This window comes from Erpetoichthys calabaricus, assembly GCF_900747795.2.
Source record: "Erpetoichthys calabaricus chromosome 1 unlocalized genomic scaffold, fErpCal1.3 SUPER_1_unloc_27, whole genome shotgun sequence".
In the NCBI taxonomy this organism is placed as follows: domain Eukaryota; kingdom Metazoa; phylum Chordata; class Cladistia; order Polypteriformes; family Polypteridae; genus Erpetoichthys; species Erpetoichthys calabaricus.
Genome location: NW_026261593.1, coordinates 244,830 through 266,225, shown reverse-complemented (window position 1 = coordinate 266,225; position 21,396 = coordinate 244,830). Strand labels below are relative to the sequence as shown.

General features: G+C 39.7%; 3 protein-coding genes across 4 annotated transcripts in view; 1 reads left to right on the top strand and 2 right to left on the bottom strand.

The window, feature by feature from the left end:
• The window catches only part of LOC114642082 (zinc finger protein 883-like), a 422,053-nt gene that overhangs the window by 166,789 nt on the left and 233,868 nt on the right, over positions 1-21,396 (bottom strand). The window lies entirely within an intron of this gene.
• The window catches only part of LOC114643402 (zinc finger protein OZF-like), a 719,868-nt gene that overhangs the window by 583,241 nt on the left and 115,231 nt on the right, over positions 1-21,396 (bottom strand). The gene's annotated exons all lie outside the window — the stretch shown is intronic.
• The window catches only part of LOC114642086 (zinc finger protein 664-like), a 396,955-nt gene that overhangs the window by 335,531 nt on the left and 40,028 nt on the right, over positions 1-21,396 (top strand). Inside the window, exon 1 of one of the 2 annotated variants that reach the window (XM_051921853.1) lies at positions 17,263-17,707. The exons of the other annotated variant lie outside the window; for it this stretch is intronic. Coding sequence (XP_051777813.1) covers positions 17,284-17,707 — 424 coding nt within the window. The 5' untranslated portion in view covers positions 17,263-17,283. Of the gene's footprint in view, positions 1-17,262; positions 17,708-21,396 lie in introns of those variants that run through there. 2 annotated transcript variants of the gene reach the window in all.

Below are 21,396 nucleotides of genomic sequence, written 5' to 3'. Positions count from 1 at the left end.
AAACTGAAAATAAAATCATGTTTGACAACTCTCTCGTAATTCTTTTTCCAGTATGGTGTTAAGCTGATGATGCAGTGCTGTCTGCATTAGATTGTAAAAGCTCAACAACACAATGGACACATCAAGAATAGTTATCCTGTAATCCTTCTCCATGCTGAAATTCAGCAGAAAGCATTTCCATCTGCTGATTAGTTCAATTTAATGTGTTGGATGACTCTTCTTCCTCAATCACATCAGAAGAAATTAAAGCTGCCCCCCCCCCCCCCCAAGTCTTTGTAAGTTTTCTAATAAAAGCTCTTCAATAGTAGCATCTGATGGAGCAGAATTTGTGATGAGAAGCCCATCTGACCAAATCTGTTCTGGTGTTTGGTTTCCTTCTGTTCTAATTCTGTGCATATTCCAACCATTTCTAAATAGTTCAAGTCGTTTGTTGATTTCATTACAGTACACTAAATGAAGACATGCTATGTGTACATTATTGTCTGGATTCAGAATAAGAAGATCCTCCATGTCATAGAACTCCTTGTAAAATGGTTCAATGACCTGTGAGAATACGTCTTTCCAAAGCCCTTCAATTCTTTGGTTACGTACTGATTGTCCAGTAGTATGGCTACCACGCTGCAGTCCTCTCAAGATATTCATGAGCAGTGCTACTTGAGGATTTTCTCCTCCATGATCTGATCTCACTCGAGACGGTAAGCCATACTTCACAACAGCCTTGCAAAAACTTCTAAAACTGTGAATGATTTGTTATCCAATGCACAATTTAAATATGGAATAAGACGTGAGAATCCATCAATGTATCCATGAACAGTAACTCCCCATCTACAAAAAAAAAATAAAAAATTAAAGGAAACCAGAACATAAATTATATATCCTAAATATTTTTTGGTCAGAAAATAATGATCATTGTGTTGATTGACATTCTATTACTTTTCTCAAATTAATGAGATTACAATACACTGGCTTACCTTGCTCAGATCAAATTCAGTAATAAATAACTCAGGTAACTAAAAGTGTATGACCTACCTAATATACTATACAGCAGGACAAAAATGTACAAGAATAAAATAACCGTATCAACTTCATGAGGCTGTCCATGTGCCAGAGACTGTTTGGGGATCTTCTTTGGGTTACCTCGGCCCATCTTCCTGCAGTACTCATTGGGTCAATTCTCATTAAAGAGCTGCGTATTCTTTTTCTTTGTACAATGAATCCCTTTGCTCTAAGATATCCACTGATCATCTGTTAGGAATTCATACAGCAGGAATGTTTTAGTAAGCTAAAGAACACTAATATGTTGGTGTGTGTGTGTGTAACCACAGGATTAATTACTGAAAGGCTTCTTCTAACTTTTTAAAGTTCTGCATAAAAATACCACATCAAACAAACTTAATAAATGATTACAGAGAAGCAGAGGTCACTGGGGCAGAACTACTGGAGGTTAAAGAAAGGAAGAGAAACTGAAGCCAAGCCCATGAAAGAGCAGAACTAAACACATTCAGTCACCCATAATGTTCCAAATAAGATGAATGTAATATTCTTGGCCTTTGCATTGTGAGAAAAAACTATGTCTGCAGAGACAACACAAACATGGGGAAAACTTGTAGACTCCACATTGTTACTACATATAAAATATGCAAATAAAAATAATTCAGCTATCTAGAAGCCAAAAAAAAACTTACCTCTGTCCCAGAATTTAGATATTGAGAATGGAGCAGTTTTACTTCATCATCAGGCTCATTGTCAGTAATGCCACTGAATTTACTGCGTGGGGTCAGTCCTTCTTTAAGTCTCTTGTAGATATACAGTATGACACAGAACAACCTAAGTGCTCAGCAATCTTCTGTCCAGTATATCCTCGTAAAATGTAAATTTGAAGTTGTTCTCTAGTAATCAATATCTTTGGTAAGCCATGGCCACCTGTGTGTTATATTGTTTGAATAAGTATGTATTCTATGTATTATTTTATATTGCATATTTTCTTAAAAATACACTAACAGTATTATAACAAAAAATAAAAAATAGAAAAAACTACATACATTATTGCAGTTGTACATAGTTGGATAGCTTGGAACACCATACTGTACATTACAAAGCAAAACAGCATGACTGTTATAAAGAATTGTAAGTAGTAAGATAATTCAAAAAAATATATGGCCTACAGCAAATATATCATTTACCAAGTTGCATATTTGTAAGTAATTATAAGTAATTCAATCATATTGCACATTATATGCATTTAACCAAATGGTGACTGTCCCTAGCATAGAATATAAAGGAATTAACTTATTCTTAGCCTGTTTAGTTCAATTTAAAGTGTACAGCATTATGGCCATTCATTATATCATAAGTAACTCATGAAACAATGAAGCATTGTAAGCTCATTTTCAAACATCTCTCAAGTAGTTCCTTTAGTGTGGTCAGCATGAGGGACGTTTGTCCTTTACAACTTCATGTTGTATGAGTACATTAACAATTGTGTTTGGTGAAGGTGTATAAGATAAAAGGGCTGCTATGTTCAATGAACTGAACCTTCTCTCTGCTAAACTCGCTATTGAAGCAATGCATAAACCTCACAACCATAGGTATTATAATATTCATCTCTTTTTAAAATGAACATAGAAGATAAAATACTTCCATTTTGTGGTCCAGTTTTGACTGTTTAAACTCACAAATTGTAACTGACATATTTACAGTTTAATGTGAAATGGATGTACAGTACATATTACTAAAAGCTTACATATAATTTTGAGATTAAATATAAAAACGTACAAGGGAGAGTGAGGTAGACTGACTGTCACATCCCAAAAAGTGATTTTAAATGTTTTTAAAGATGAAGTAGGCTGTTACCTTAGGTAATTAGTCATTCAAACCTAAGCTATTTACATCACATATAAAATCTTTTGGTGTCTTGCATTTTCCTTTGAATCAAAAGTATTTCCATTTCCTTCACCACCTCTTGAGCAACATTCTCCTTGACTAGAAATTAAGAATAGCTAAATATCCTGAATTTGTATTGTTTTATTTCCTTTTCTCAAGAGGGATACTTAGAATAAAATATTAAATTAGCTTTTGTTCTTCTATATATAGGACTTATGTAGTATACACATTCCATTCATTTATTTTAAGATAACATACCTTCTCGTCTGCGTCGAGTTGTAAAAGTACTACTGCTTGACTGAATTCTCTCAGAATCTTCCATATTTTCAAAGAAACTCAACAAATCCTCTAAAGAATGTGCTATTTCTATACGAATGTACTCTGGTCTGGTATTTGTACTGAAATTCTGTCAAACTGTGTTTTTGTCATTTGAAGCAACCTCAAATTAGAATTGTTAATTTCCAAAGAGCCTTCTTCGGCATTTCGCTGAAAGGTTCTAAGGATATTTTTAATTTCCCTGAGAACAGAATGTGCTCCTGATGTTTCTGCCATGATTACTGGTTGCTAGAAAATAAATATGATCCAGAGATGTTGTTAGTTGAGCGGGAAGTGATGTAAACATATATTTAAATAAGAAGGAAGTGATTTAAAAGATACAGTATCTGTAAATCATATAAATATAAAAATATATCTAAATCATTTAAATACAGTATATCTTTAAATACAAAGTGCTCATTTAAAGATATCAGTAACACCCTTAACTAAAATATTCTAAGCCAAAGTGACATTTGGAGATATCTGTAAATCATTTAAAGATATCCATCCATCCATTTTCCAACCCGCTGAATCCGAACACAGGGTCACGGGGGTCTGCTGGAGCCAATCCCAGCCAACACAGGGCACAAGGCAGGAACCAATCCCAGGCAGGGTGCCAACCCACCACAGATTTAAAGATATCTTTAATAGCAATTCATTTGGATATCTTTAAAGGATTTACAGATATCTTAATTGTATTTAAAGATATCTTTAAAAGATTTAGAGATATCTTTAAATATTTTCAAGATATCTTTAAATGTTTTAAAGATATCTCTGAATGATAATTTGGCTTGCCATAAGCTTGTATATATGTATTATGTATATATGCATTTTCTCGAATTATTTAGTTTTGCAAATGCCGTTTGCTACAGTAGTTAAAATTTAATCTGAGCATTTTTATAAGTTTAGCTTTAACATTTGCGATATTTTCATCTAACGATTAGACGACCGTCGTCAGTTCTGTTTCAACAGTTATCGGCGCATTAACGTGACTTGGGGGACTCGCTGCGGCTCCTTTATTATTTTATTTGTGCTTCCATGCTGTGAACTCGCGATCAGAGTCCTGCGCGCTGTGATACAGTTGAAAGCTCCACGCATAAGCATAAATCTCGAGTCTTTTGACCTTCCGCCCATCCCTAAGTATTCGTAATCAAAAGGTTGTGAACATGCATAGTAATCCTAGACTGACCTCCTCGACAGATGGCCTATTTAGATAGAACAGCTGTTAAGTTTCCCGGCGCACAGTCGACATTTTAATTTCTCCTTCAACTGTTTAGCAAACTGTCACGTGTAGCTATGGTCGCGTACTGCTGACGTCATCTAAGCGACGGTTACTGAAAACACGCTGCCTCTCCGCATTGTAGCGACAACTGCACGAGAGAGAGACTGTTGTGGAGTGCGGCGGGAGTTTCAGCGAGGTTCGAAAGTTCTCCATCGCCGACAGACAGAGGGTAAGTGCTCCAGGTTTGGGAGCGCACTTTACTGATGTGCGAGTTTTAATTCGCTCCACTTGGGCTACCGCACGTGACTTGAGAGTGAGGCTCGCGGCTCGTTAGTGTTCTTCAGCCCAACAGCGAACTTTGTGAATCATCCTGTGAACGCCATCCCCAGTGCTGTTGCCGTTCATAAGTGTTTGTGTCTCTGATTCACATAACGAGTCGACTCCCATTTTTACTTTTAAGCACGCAGAAGCAACTTGCTTCATACATGAAAAGACCGGAGTCTCTTTAGGCTGTTCGGTGTGCTGTGGCCCTTCTTAACCTGCGCCACTGTGTTATCAGACCAGTCCGGTTTGTTGTTTATGTGAACCCCCAGGTACTCGTAGCTCTGCACATTTCTGTATTCTCCTCCCTAATGGCGATTGGTCTCGGGGGGTCTTTGGCTGTACTGAAGTCCACCAGCAGCTCCTCCTGTCTGTAATGCCGTGTTAGACCAGTTTGAACCAGTGTCTCCTTCGTTTATAAACATTATACATGCATTTAAGGTTACCTTTTATCCAGATCCACATTACTAACCGAGAATGGTAAACCGGATGGACGCAGGGACATCCGGCCATGGGCCGTGGACGCAAAAGACGTACTGCGCAGGCGCCCCAAGAAATGAGGCGCCGCGACCACAGAAAAAAGGAGTCAGACGCCAGCGACGCACACAGCGCCGCACGAAACCCATTGCACACGAAACGGGACACACACACAAAGAGGAGGATTCCACAAGCCCCTAGCACACAAAAAAAAAGAAGCCGCTTGCGCCCCACAAATCCCACACCCACCTCCAAGCAAACCCCCCCCCCCCCACAAGCAACGGACGGGACACACACAAAGAGGAGGATTCAACAAGCCCCTAGCACACAAAAAAAAGAAGCCGCTCGTGCCCCACCAATCCCACCACCCCCTCCAAGCAACCCCCCCCCCTCCTCAGACGCCCACGACACACAAAGCCCCCCTCCAGTAACTGAAATAAGAAATGAGGCGACGCACCCCTAGAAAACCAAAAAGAAAGGAGTCAGACGCAAGCGCCACATAGCACACGAAACGGTACGCACACAAAAAAAGAGGATTCAGACCCACCACACACAAACACCCCCTCCACTAACAGAGATAAAAAAAAGTGAGGCTACGCGCCAAGAAAAAATGTCTCGGCTCCAAAAACGCAAAGCTCAAATAAGCAAGGGTTCAAAACGAAACACCTCAAGTCTCACAGATACAAAAACAGCAGCGAAGGGACAAAATAAATAAACGCAGACGTCTACAACACGCATCTGAAATGCCGGAAAACAAGCAGGCAACGCTCCAAAAAGAGAAAGCTCGACTAACCGACATACAAAAACGGGCAAGGCTCAATACAAACAATGAACGCCGTAAACTGCAACGGGCTTCTCACACAGCACAGGCAAATCGATTACAGCTCCAGAATAGCACGTCACAAATCCTGCACATACAACGACGCGCCTCTCAAACGGCACAAGCAAAACATACACGTCGAGGACATCAACGACAGACACCTGCTAAACGATTGCGCCAGTTAGCTGACAACGCGTTCAATAATAAGTCCACAATTCATGAAAATTCATTGGGATTAATGAATGTCATTTGCAATCATTGTCATTCACTTAACTTCCCTGAAGAAACAACTGGCAATACAAGTAATGAATTTACACGTTGTTGTCACAAGGGTCAAATTAGACTGCCTCCTTTACATTCATATCCTGCATATCTACAGAAGCTTCTAACTAACGAAGTACCTGAAAGTTAAAACTTTACGAACTGCATTAGATCCTACAATAGTTCATTTGCTTTTGCATATACTGGAGTAAATATCAGGCCACCAAAAGGCAATGGCCCATACTACTTTCGCGTATGTGGACAAATATTACATCGCATTGGAACAGTGCACCCTGAAACAAATCAAGAACGCAAATATGCACAAATCACGTCGACACCTACAACACGCTTCTGAAACCGCGGAAGAAAAAATGTCTCGGCTCCAAAAACACGTCACTCATTCAAAATTCCGATCCCAATCACAGAAACATCGGTATCCACTATGAAAATGAACAGTAACAATGCACGTGACATCCGTCTTGCCACACTATTAATTATAGATGAATTTACAATGGCATCCAGTCACTTACTCAACACCATTGATAAACTTCTACAAACGTTGATAAATAATAATATACCCTTTGGAGGAAAGGTACTGTTATTAGGAGGAGATTTTAGACAGTGCTTAACTATTGCTCCACATGCAATGCGCTCAGCTATTATTCAGTCCACCTTAAAATACGCAGACAATTGGCATTGCGTTGATGAATAATAATTTTCCCTTTGGAGGAAAGGTACTTTTATTAGGAGGAGATTTTAGACAGTGCTTAGCTATTGCTCCACATGCCATGCGCTCAGCTATTGTTCAGTCCACCTTAAAACACGCAACGACGTCATACAAACAACAAGAGACCGGACTACAATACATATACAGGCGCGAGACCTGATTGGTGATAATACGAAGAAACGAACAGTCCGCATATTAACAGTGAGTGCGATCCTCCTTATTACTTATCCATATTCCTAACGATACGATCACGGGTACAAAACTAGACGGCTCGAGTAACGGGACCACAAACACGCACCCGCATCAAAAAAAAAAAAAATTCACGTCGGCACCTACAACACGCTTCAAAAAAAGATTACGTGGACAATTGGCATTGCTTTAAAACAATACAGTTGGTACAAAACATGCGATGTCCAGATCCAGAATATAACAGTTGTCTAATACAACTGGGAAATGGTACACTCACAAATACAGATGGACTTCACCCAGATATTATTTCCATTCCACAATCCTTTATCTCAGACGACTTAGTAAAAAGAGATATTTGGAACAGCAATCACATTAGACCAAATACCCCTGTTACACAACGCACTATATTATGTCCAAAAAATATTAATGTTAATCACATTAATAACCAAGTCATTTCATTACTTCCTGGAGAGACACAGCTCTTTCTAAGCTCAGACAAAGTTGACTCTGATGACGACAATGAACATATAAATTTCCCCTTAGAATATTTGAACACTATTAACCCTGCCGGATTACCACAACACAATCTTGCCCTTAAAAACGGAACAATAATCATGCTATTAAGAAACCTTAACACAAAACAGGGTTTATGCAATGGCACACGGTTAGTCGTCAACACCATGACACGCAATGTTATTCAAGCGACAGTTCTTACAGGATCACATGCTAACAATACTGTTCTCATTCCTAGAATTGACCTTACAAGTTCTGAGCTAGAATTACCTTTTACATTGAAACGCCGACAGTTCCCCATTAAACCTGCATTTGCCATGACCATCAACAAATCACAAGTACAAACCATGGACAAGGTTGGCATCTACCTCTCTGAACCCGTTTTTGGACATGGACAACTTTATGTTGCCTTCTCACGTGTTCGCCGTTCATCTGACGTTAAAGTTAAAATTATAAATGATCCATGCCAAGGAAGACTCATTCAAGGACAAGACACCATCTTTACTGCTAATGTTGTATACAAAGAAATATTCCAATAAACCATTACACTGTGCCAAGCACTTTATTGTTTGCTTTCTATATGCATCATCCACACCTTCACACTATTCTATATCTCATTCATATATCTCACTCTTTGTCATGCCCCAACACCAAGGGTTGGCGAGCGAAGCGAGCAGGGGGCGGAGCCCCCTAGTATTATTCTAATACGGTTATGGAGAGGATCATTAAATACACTCGCACCATATATATTATATATTATTAATTTATCTCATACCCCTGGAACTGTGCCCGCCTATTTTAAACATGCAGTAGTTAAGCCCTTACGGGAAAAAAACCTAACCTTAATAAGGATGACTTAAATAATTTTAGACCGATTTCTCGACTACCTTTTCTATCTAAAATACTTGAGAAAGTTATTTTGCAGCAGCTTCAGATCTTTTTGGATTGTAATGGTGGTTAAGAAATTTTTCAGTCCGGTTTTAAAACTTATCACAGCACTGAAACAGCTTTACTCAGGATTGTTAATGATACTTTACTTTCAGCTGACTCTGGGGTCTTGACAGTTTTAGTGCTTTTGGGTTTAATTGCAGCCTTTGATACCATTGATCACAACATATCGTCAAGGCTGGATAAATGGCTAGGAATCCGAGGGGGTGCACTAGCTTGGTTCAAATCTTATTTCACTAATAGGACTTTTTCAGTTGGTAACAAGTCTGTCTTTTTCTCTACTGCTCGTTTGAAATATGGTGTTCCACAGGGGTCTATTCTGGGTCCTTAGTTGTTTTCTTTGTATTTAATACCTCTTGTGTTCAAATTTCGCAAATATGGCATTTCATTTCATTTTTACTTTGATTTTTACTATGACTAAGGAGTCCTTAAATTCACTACATAAATGTTATGATGATGTCAAACATTGGATGGCCGTAAATTTTTTGAATCTCAATCAGAGTAAGACTGAGGTTATTGTATTTGGACCAATAGCTTCTGATGGGGCTGTCAGGGATCAGCTCAGCTCATTAGCTGGGTTTTGCAAAATTCTTCTTCTTCTTTCGGCTGCTCCCATTAGGGGTTGCTACAGCAGATCATCATCTTCCATATCTTTCTGTCCTCGTCATCTTGTTCTGTTACACCCATCACCTGCATGTCCTCTCTCACCACATCCATAAACCTTCTCTTGGGCCTTCCTCTTTTTCTATTCCCTGGCAGCTCTATCTTTAGCGTTCTTCTCCCAATATACCCAGCATCTCTCCTCTGCACATGTCCACACCAATGCAATCTCGCCTCTCTGACTTTGTCTCCCAACTTTCCAACATTAGCTCTGCTCTTGTTCCCTTCCTCTGCATGTTTTACAGCTGCCAGTGATGATCCTCACCCCATTCCACACTTCCTTCATGTTGTTTTGTTGTAACTTGTGGTCACGTTTGTCTCTGTAGTGGGCTTTCTCCTCACAGAGCTGTTGCTTCACCTCTGACTGCACCACCTTGATTTCATCTTTATCTCCAGACCTACAGGCTTTCTTCTTCATATTCAGTAGGCTTTCAGGTTTTTTGTGATCCATCGTTTGTTTTTGGGGAAACTGCACACTGCCTGTGTGAGGACTGTGCTATCCACACAAAGCTTGATGTACAGTAGTCTGTGATACAGTGGCTGACACCCTCAGTGTCATGGCTGTGTGTCTCACAAAGCATATCCCACTCAGCATTCTCAAAGGTGTCCTTCAGATCATCCTCCACCTTTGTTGTTCATTCCTGAATGGTCCTGCTAGTGATTGATAGCTGCTGGACAATGAGTTTATATGTGGGTATGAGCTATAATTATGGTCTGATCGGCATAAAGGTGGCAAAGCACCAGAGTTATATGCCTCTTTAACATTGGCACACAGCATGTCCAGGGTCTTGTTTTCCTTTGCTGTACAGTCCACAAACTAGTTAAAAATCAGTGAGGGTGCAGGAAAGTGAAACAGGTTCGAACACCCCTGAAATTGTGATGAAAGCACGGGAATGGTCAGTAGAGTTTGCGTATTAGAGAATATACTGTGACTGTTGTGATTGCCGCATCTGCCGAGGGGAGATATAAACTATCAGCACAATGGCATGTGAAAACTCTCTCGGCATATAATAAGATTGTAAGCCCCTACCCTCAGGCACTACATTCAGGTCTGGTGCTTTAATAGTAATGTGTCTGGTGTTGCACCATTTTTCATTCACAACAATGGCAAGTCCACCTTCTTTCTTCCTATCAGTTTTATTCCTGCTGCTGTCCTTACGCACAATTTTAAATCCATCCAGTGCACCCACAGAGTCCGCTGTTTCAGCTCTAAGCCTCGTCTCACTGATGCTCATGAGACTGCTGAGTTTGTACTCCCTTGGGCTCCTGACCAGCGTTTGATTTTACATTGCTCATGATGACCGAAGGCAGCTACGGTCTGTGCCTTCTTCTCTTGTTGTGGAGTCAGACAACTGCTCTCTTTACCTTACCGTCCACTCTGTAGCTCTGCTTCAGCCCAGCGATTTAGATCAAGCACTTTGGGAGACCAAGGGTGCAGGTCCGACAGTTGCTGTCACAGGTAGGCGAGTCAAACCTTCCTCACCACTTCGGTTATCCAAGTTGTCCAGGAAAAAAAATAAGAAATAACAACAAAGAAAACCAAACACGGGTGCTGCTGTTAAACGTGGCCTATTGTGGCAGCACTGGATGTTGCTTTTTAAAATCCATGTATTGTTTAAATGGACAATTATATAAAAGTTTTTTTTATTCTTTTAATTGTTATGAAATATGACAAACTCCCATGTTTCATTGCTAGAGATAAAACACTAATGCCTGTTTAGTGAGCATTAGAGAAGTTACTAGATTTGTGGTTTGTGTTACTGCTTCACAGTTCTGTCAGAATGAATTTGATTCTCAGCCTGTTTTTTAAGTCTCTATGCAGTTTCCATGTCTGCTCTTTTATTCTTATTTTCTCCACTTCTCTAAAGATGCTCAGGTTTAGAGGCCTGGCAAGTCTGACTTATCTTGGTGTGGTCGTGGCCTTGAATGTGAGTGGACCCTATGATGGTCGATAGCTATTTCCTAACCAGTACAGGTACTCTGGTTTTCGTCCCAGTTTGTTTTGCACTGGACTTTGGTGGTGAGGTGGAAGCCAAGTCCAATTTGGTGACTGCTACATGTAACTGTATAATGCAGAGCCCAGCCAGGGTGTGTGGGTCACCTCTGTATACCACTCTTATGTGAACACCACTGTCAGGACTAGCATCCCCTTTCTGGACAAGACCCAATAATGAGATGTTCTTTGTCCCGCCCCACCACTGTTGATTACCCATAGCAAATTAGTCCGTCAGGATCTCACATCTCCAGTCAATGGAGCTCTAAGGAAGACTGAGGCACATGAGACCTCCACCATGTCAACGTCTCTGTACTTGGAGGTGCAGCTATTTAATAGGAGTTTATCACTGTTGTAATTATTAAACTCTTTATGATGTTGTATGTTTGTGTGGAACATTTACTTTCACAAGATGAAACTGATGAATGTGAAACTTGTTTCCAGTTGGTGAAAATTGCAATACAATTTTTATTGAGATTTTATTGTTCATTAAGACTTGTACCATTTAGCTGCTGTCCCTTGTCATCAAGTCCCCTTTGTTCAGGCAGTTTATTTTGTAAACCCTCTGCTGACGCCTAATGCCTGTCATACACGTTGTGTGAGCCAAGTTCTATATTAATGTTTTTCTATTCAGTTAATGTATTTCAAGATTAATTTATATATTAAGAATAAGACTAGATAATTATTCAGTTCTAATTGGGTTTTGTTACTTTAAAGAAGGGGTGCTAGGTAGTGAGAATTATTGTAAACTAACAAAATACCCACGCTTCGCAGTGGAGAAATAGTGTGTTAAAGAGGTTATGTAAACATACATATACATATATATACATATATACATATTCACATCCACATATACGTATATACATATACACATACATACATAGTGCGTTGTAACACGGGCTGTGATTGTTACATGGGAGGGAGACGACAAATCACAGCTTCCCACTTTCTAATCTGGCCTGTGATTGGTGCTTTGACTGATGCCCAGATCCCACAGTATCTCCCCTTAGGAGAGGCGTTAGGCAAGTGTAATTGAATAGCGGTGCTGCAAGTTTAGCTTTACACCTGTTTTTAAGGCTTATTGACTGAAAGGGGCTTTCATGAAAAAACTTAGGGCTTTGCTACAGGATACACCCTCCACAAGTTAAGGAAGTAAAAATAAAGGTATATATTTCTGTTTTATTTAAACCTTTTAAGTTTGTATGCGGGCGGTATGGTGGCGCAGTGAAATGTGCCAGTTAGGAGACCCGGGTTCGCTTCCCTGCGTGGAGTTGAATATTCTCCCCGTGTCTGTCTGGGTTTCCTCCGGGTACTCCGGTTTCCTCCCACAGTCCAAAGACATGCAGGTTTGGTGCATTGGTGATCCTAAATTGTCCCTGGTGTGTGGGTGTGTGCGCCCTGCGGTGGGCTGGCACCTTGCCCGGGGTTTGTTTCCTGCCTTGTGACCTGTGTTGGCAGGGATTGGCTCCTGTATTTAGGATATAGCGGGTTGGATAATGGATGGATGGACATTTGTATGCGTAGCCCCATTTGCCCGTTTTCGGTTTTTTTCTTCAGTAATATTTCAGTAAACCCGGAGCTTGTCAGTTCAAATCCTGGTACTGACACCACTGTGTGACCCTGAGGAAGTCACTTCACCTGCCTGTGCTGCAAAAAACAAAAGTAATGTAACAAATTGTACCTCAGATGTTGCAAGTTGCTGGAATAAAGGCATAAGTCAAATAGATAAATATGCATCATACACATAGGAACTATTCATTTATTAAGTCATCTGCAGCAAACCTTTATAAATGAGGGTTTCTCCTTTTTAGATAGTGCAAACTGTTTCTTCTTCATTGAGGTTTTCTCTTGGAGAGCTTTTTTCATTTCATTGAAAATTAAAGCAGCAGCTGCCAAAATATGTAGCTTTCTTATTAATTTTTCAACATTGTGTAAAATAACTTTATAAAGTAACATAAAAGGTTTAAATACTGGTTATCCTTTTACACTAAAATATTACTAAAGAGATACAAAAAAAGTAAAATGCATATGTTGTTTTTCTTTAAGGAGATTAAATATTAAAAAAAAAAGTAAAACAGCTAAATGGGGCTAGCATACTAACTTAAAAGGTTTAAATAAAACAGAAATATATACCTTTATTTTTACTTCCTTAACTTGTGGAGGGTGTATCCTGTAGCAAAGCCGTGACTTTTTTCGTGAAAGCCTGTTTCAGTCAATAAGTCTTAAAAACAGGTGTAAAGATATTGACAATAAGCTACGCAAACCCACCAAGACATGGAATCGTTTAAATCAAGGCGCTGTGCTACCTTCTTCCAGATCGGCCCCAAGGCATTCATATTTTTCCAAAGCAGTTCTGGTCTCCATCGGCATCTGTAGCTGAGTCGAAAAACACCATCCCATACTATTAGTTAACGATTAACACATTTCTATATGTATTGTAAGCATACAATACAACTGATAATATGTTGCGCTTATTTATCTGGTGTACCAACATTTTTGCGCGTTTAACAGCTGAAATCCAACGTGGTTTGTGCCCTTCAGAATGAAAACAGTTTGCATTTACCTTTTTAATAAAAGGCGAGCTTTTAAGCCTGAGAAATCGCCCCGTAAATGCACACGCTTAATTGCACATGTGTTAATATGTATGCTTACATAGTATTAAAAGAGACTCAACAATTAACGTCATTTACCTTCGTTCCCGTGTTTGAGTCGTGCTGTAAATTCTTACTGTGAAATGTAATTGACAAATAATTTGGTGAATGAACTTGTGAAGAAGGTGGAGCTGAAGTATTACGTCACTTAATTAACGAAAATGCCGTGATGTGCGGAAGGGCGAGGGGAGTGTGAGGGTTAACGGAGAATGTTTTCTTCAGCGCTCTTTGGGGCTCTTCCTTGTTTTCAGTTCACGTGATTACGTAGGAGGCGTGATGACGCGATACGTGACTCCGCCTCCTCCATTACAGTATATGGACAAAAAAGAGGTTCCAGTTATGACCATTACGCGTAGAATTTCGAAATGAAACCTGCCTAACTTTTGTAAGTAAGCTGTAAGGAATAAGTCTGCCAAATTTCAGCCTTCCACCTACACGGGAAGTTGGAGAATTAGTGATGAGTGAGTGAGTGAGTCAGTCAGTCAGTCAGTCAGTCAGTCAGTGAGGGCTTTGCCTTTTATTAGTATAGATTAGAATTAACATTCAGTAACTCTGAAGTTAACAGTCTTACACGACTGAAAATCGAAGAGATGTGGCAAATCATGTGGGACACTGACAGTAAGGGAAGGCATATTACAGAGTAGAGAGCAGAGTTAGATTCATAGGAAAAGGGGGCAGAACAAGAAGAGAAGAAACGATATTAACACGCATCAGGATTGGGCATATTAGGTTAAATTATACACAATTCAAGACAAGGCAGTACCAGTCTGGAGTGTGTAGATCATGTAATCAGCTAGAGACTGTAGAGCGTGTATTATTAGGGTGTGTGGCATGTAAATTACATCAAGTTCAACATTTTAAATCTCTAGGAATGGGTAAATTAACATTACAACAATTATTAAAGTATGGCGATGAGTGTAAATTGATTCATATTAAATTATATAAAAACTGTAAGGTTATTTGAGAGTGCGATGTTTCGCTGAAAAGTCTTCACATTAAGAATTTGAACACGGAGAGACAAACAAAGGTAAGTGCTCGGGTTTGGAGATAACGTTTTATGGATGTGTAAGTTCTCATTCGCTCAAGTCAGAGTTTCTGCACACGATTTAAGTGAGGGGCGAGCAGCGCGACCTCCAGCCCAGCACCGAACTTGAATCGAGTGTATCCCCCCTGTGGCCGCCTGCGTGTCTTTTCTATTCAATCATCAATGTGTGTCTCCAGTTCACTTCATGTTTTTGAGTCCATTTTCTACTTCACATCAAAGATTAAGGAGAAAGTGGTGCAGATTGATTTACAACTCCAAATGCCACCTTCAACTGACCAGCAGAAAGCTGGTAAGTACATTAATTCAAGAAATAATCACAATTTGTGGAAACAGAGGCCAATAACAGCCACTGTTCAACATAACATAAAAAAAGCATATTGATTTTCGATAATCGATTTGTGGATTAATTATTACAGTAAGTAGGGCTAAGATTTACCTTTTCAGTGTTCAATGAGACAATCACAGCACCAGCTTTAGATCTCAATCAGCAGGATCTACCTGCTAAAACAAAGTAAACCCAAGATCATAAAATCAATTTAAAAACCACCACCAGCTCAAATGTTTACCTCTCCTGCCCCCTCAGTCAGTCCACACGGTGGGTGTCTTTCTCACAGCACAGTAATCACCTCACACATTAAATGCTGCCCTCTTAAGAAATTTCAGCACAAGTCTTACCTCCACTCGGCAAGGTCACCTTTGTGTCCACCTGCAACCAAACTCCCTAATTATTAAGCTGACCACCACGACCTCCCTCACTAACTGGCTCAAGTGACATACCTGTTATATCAAAGTCACTCTTCTGTAGTTGTACCCAAAAAATTAAAAACATGTGCATCAATTTAAATAAACAGATTAAGCAAATCGAGTGATCAGCAATAGATAGAATTGACTTAGTGGAACTTTATTTGTCATAAGGTAGAAGTTACAGAAATTCTTTAAAACATAAAAAGGTAAATAAATAAGTAAATATTCATACACACACACTTTGGTCTGAACACACACCAGAGTGACTATGAAGCAAGAAAAATAAAAAGAAAGAAAAGTTCTGAATTGGCTGTCACAGTCAGCGTGAGACATTAGCAGACGTATTACTGTTGGTATAAAGGAGCCCCAGTAGCATTTCTTGACACACTTATGCAGAATGATTTGAAAGAATTCCATTTTATTGTGTCAGAGAGAGGATGTGCAGCATTGTTCATAATGGCACTTAGTTTCGTTTTAATTCTTTCATCTGCTACGCACTCCAGGGGGTCCAGGGTGTGTCCCATAACTGATGTTGCCCTTTTAATTAGCCTGTTCATTTAGTTGGCCTGTCTTGACGTGATGTATACAGCTCAGCACACGCAATGTAGAAAATCACACTGGTCATCAGAAAGTGATAGAAGATGTGAATTATGTCACCTCCCACATTGAAGGAACGCGGCCTCCTAATTGAAAAGAGCCCGCTCTGCCCTTTCTTATAAAGTTAAAATACTTTTGCCTTTTAACACGACACACATCCATCCCTGTTATGGCGGTGTAGTTAAGTAGCTTAAGTCCGGTAAATCAGCTATTTACTAATGGAGAAGGGGTGGTCACAGTTTAACAGAACAAAGCACTTGAAAACATTTAGTGAGAACAAGGTGGTTTTATTAAATCTGATAGCACAATCAAAAGTTATGATTGATTCAGTGGGTAAAGAGGGGACTGGTGGCTTTTAATGAATTTAAAAGGTTTGTCAAACCTACTGTCAAAAATAGAAGTTACTCACCATCAGTTACACCTGTCAGCCTAAACTAACAAACCCCTTATTTCACTTGCTTGTTCTCTCCTGTTGCAGCTGCGCATTTCAGCAAAGTTAAGTTCCTCTTTCATCTCCTCTCTCCAGACTTTTCTGTTTCTTAACACAATCCTGTGCGCCTACTTGTACAAACCTTCATCAACATAAATTGGTAAGACAATTCTGGGACCCCAGCAGCACTGTATGTTTAATTCAAGTAGTGAATTCTGCTGACCCTCAACTGTGTAAGATAGTCTGCTTGTTTCAGAGTCTGTTGGACCTTCACTCCACTCCCAGGATTCTGATAATCTGAAATGAAGAGCATTTAGTTACTGTCATCATGCTATAAACTGTCTAACTTTACATAAACCATAACATAGAGCCTGTGCTAAAATGATATTCAAGTGTCTTTAGACATGAGTGATGAAGTTTTAATGAAGTTAATTTCTGTTCTTTTCACAGAGAAAAAACAAAAGCTGCTGTTTACTGGAACATCTTAATGGAAGTGAAACAGGACACCTGTGATGTGGACACAAATATCATGGAGAAAACTGTAAATATTAAGGAGGACGACTGGGAGTGGGAGTCCATCTACCCAAAACAGGAAAGTCTGAGCATCAAGGAGGAGGACAGTGAACTGCAGCCAGTGAGCATTAAAGAAGAACCTGAAGAGAAGTCTGTCAGTATTGAGACACCTAACCATACAAATCTGGACAGTGTAAAAGAAGACAACCTTCATGATGGGTATCAAGATGGAGTGGTGACCAGGTTAGACTCTTCTCAAAGCAGACACTGTTCATCTCCAGAGCCTTCTATCAATGTGAAGTCTGAATCATTAGAGTCTGAACTAAAGAGTGCTGAGGAAACTACATCTGTTAGAGCTCAGAAAAATAAGCGACCACCTTCAAAGAAGTCTGGAAAAAGTAAGTGCAAAATAAAAATGTGTAACATTTAGGTTTGGGGTTTATGAGCTTGAAAGGTTGTGTCTTGTGATTTTTATGAGAAACTTAGAAATGGAGTGAAAATACTTTATTTTATTGTGTGTTTAAATTTAGTGTGAGATTTCATCTATTGTTATGTAAAGTTTAGCAATTTGCTATTCTTCCATTATAGTGACTTTATGCAAAAGTCCGCAGCCTATCCTCGATAAAGAGTGCTATACAAATGTCCAAGATCAAGACAAAGGTAGTGATCCCTCTGGAATTTCCTGGGTATCCATTTTAATTCCTCTTAACAATGTAGTCCGATCTTCAACTAAGTTCTGATTACAGACAGCCTCAGTTGTCCTAAACTACTGTAATAACACAAACAATTGGCCGGCTTCTTGTCAGTCCTGAACACATCGTTTAAACACTCACAGTCCACTCCATGACCCTCCTATCTTTACAGACTGGTTTTCCCTTCTTTAACAGTAATGACCTAAACAGAACTTTTTGTAGCTACTGATCAGCAATGAATTTTAACCCATCCCTTCATTCCAAACCTTTTCAGTTCCTTAATCCCCGAGAGCCCTTTTCTGATCAGTTCTCTTTAGGTCAGGCCACACCATCTCGTGTCTCTTATTGGCCATTCCAGAACACTGGTTTCCGTATGTTTAACCCTTTCTGTTTTTGATTTCTTCCTGTTGTTGTGCTCATTGTCCTATGTCATCACTCAACTTTTTTTCAACTTCTACTATCCTGATATTTTTCTTTCAGATTTCTTGATAATATTTTCAATTCAGTGACCGTTGATCTTGTCAAGTGATCAAGGCCATGAAGAAACATGCAGGCCAATCCATGATGCTCCCTTCACCTTGATGATCTAGTATCGATGTTCTCTTTTGTATATGTCACTCCTACTGCAGACCTCACCACTGTCACACTTCCCTCGTACATTTCCTGTACAACAGTTACATACTTCTCTACCACTCCCGACTTCCTCATACAATACCACAGCTCCTCTCGAGGCACCCTGTCATATATGCTTTCTCCAGGTCTACAAAGACACAATGCAACTCCTTCTGACCTTCTCTAAACGTCTCCATCAACACCCTCAGAGGAAACATTGCATCTGTGGTGCTCTTTCTTGGCATGAAACCATACTGCTGCTCACTAATCATCACCTCACTTCTTAACCTAGCTTCCACTGCTCTTTCCCATAACTTCATGCTGTGGCTCATCAATTTTATCCCCCTGTAGTTACTACAGATCCTGCACATCCCCCTTATTCTTAAATATCGGCACCAGTACACTTCTTCTCCACTCCTCAATTATCCTCTCACTTTCTAAGATTCCATTTAACAATCTGGTTAAAAACTCCACTGCCATCTCTCCAAAACATCTCCATGCTTCCACAGGTTTGTCATCTGGACCAATGGCTTTTCCATTCTTCATCCTCTTCATAGCTATATAATGTAATAAACATATTTTGCTGCATTTCATGTTCAAAATGATATCGTCATCATATGTAAATATGCACTGTATAAAGTGACTCAGGGTGTGCAATATTATAACTGTATTGCAAGTTTACAGTGAGGTGATTGTACTTATAAGTACAAACAGTTCTACGAGGAGCACTTGAACTGGTTGAGTGCGTTTAGAGCTCTTGGGATGAAACTGTTTTTGAACTGCAATGTCCCTACAGGAAAGGCTCTGAAGCGTTTGCCTATGAGAGCATTTCAAATAGGCAGCATGTGCTTGATGCTGTATCCCGATAATTCTCTTTCTGATCAGCTGCTGTAGAGCTGTGATTCCACACTCAGATACAGTGGGATAAATACTTGAGTGTAAAAACGCTAAAGCTAATATGGTATTTGGAATAGTTTTCTATTCCGTGAACCAATATATTGCTACAGGTTAATTACAATCAGATGTCTTAAATTAATTAACAATATGTGTTTAATTTCAGTGTATTTGATAAAGCCGCGTGAGGGATGTGGATCTAAAAAAGAAAGGGAAACCACACTGGAACAGAAGCACTACATTGACTCTGGGTGCCGCCAGTTTGCATAACCAAGCGGGGAATTTGCATACGCCAAAGATTTAGCTGGCGTGAAAATGTGTGTGGCTTTACACCAAGTTTAGTTTTTATACATCACAATGTGAGCGTGGAAATGGGAGTATGCAACATTTTTGTGCATACACACTGTTTATACGTGAGGCCCCAGGCGTCCAATGACCTTCTTCCTGCAGCATCTCCTGGTGTGGCGGAAGTGCTGCTAAACAGGGCCCAGTAAACATCCAGGCACCTCCTGGGGGTGGCAATGGGTCCCAACAAGTTTGAGCTTCCATGCTCCAAACCCGTGGCCCCATTGAAAGCCAAGGGGGCTGCCCTCTATCGGCCTGGGGGAGACAGTATCCAGAATAAGCCCTCTCTCCCTGTCTTTCTGTGCTGAAGGCATCACTGCTGGAAATGGGCCAGGCAGTCTGTCACTCCACAGATTGTCATTAATGTTCAGATCAAGGAACTGAGAGAGCCATGACAAAATATTAAGCTTGGGCCTCTTAAGGAGTCCATTGTGAATTCTGGGGTGCAGTTCTGATCATTACCCTTTTGTAGAAGCCATACTCTTCTTTTTTAGCTTTTATAGATGGTGTGATGTTTGCTTCACAATTTTCTAATATTTAATTGAATCCATTCTTCCCTCTACCAGTAAACAGTTCCCGGTGCTCCTGGCTTCAACACAAATCTAAAACGTGATTGATCTTCTCCCATCCTTAACAGTCAGAGTTGTTTTCTTGCCATGGAATTCTGTGCCCTTTTTCCTCCAAACACACCTTTGCCATTTGGCCAAAAAGTTATTTTTTAACTTCATCCGTTCACATGGTTTGGTTCCAAAATGCATCAGGCTTGTTTAGATGTTCATCTGCAACCTTCGAATTTTATGGTGAGGACACAGGAAATTTTTTCTTTTGATGGCTCTTCCTTGGATGTCATATTTCTGGTGGTGTTGCTGCACAGTAGAACAGTGCATCACCACTCCAGAGTCTGACTACAAAAGACCACCAGGAAGCTTTAAGACACAGGGGTTTAGATTTGCCATTCTAGCAATGCTATGAGCAGTTGTCTTGGAAAGTTGTCTTGGTCTTCCTGACCTCAACTTAATTTCCACCATTGCTGTTAACTGCCATTTCTTAATAACGTTACCAACTTGAAAACTCTTTGCCATCTTCTATACAGTAATCCCTCCTCCATCGTGGGGGTTGCGTTCCAGAACCCCCCGCGAAAGGTGAAAATCCGTGAAGTAGAAACCATATGTTCATATGGTTCTTTCTATATATTTTAAGCCCTTATAAACTCTCCCACACTATTATAAACATTTCCCACACAATTGTACAGCATAAACCCTTTGTATTCTCTTAGATATTAGGTAAGATTTGTTGAAATTATGTATGTAAACACAGTTTATATACAGTAAAACCTAAATATTATTTTAAAGATATCGAACGTCTCCGATATCACATATGTTACTGCCATTACGACAGACAGGCCACCAGCAATAAATACGTACAATGCAAGAAAAATTGTATACAGTAAAATGTGTGTACAGTGACACTAAACTATGTACATGTAATAGGTACTGTACGTAGATAATTAATTATGGTTACTCACCAACAATGACACGACGACT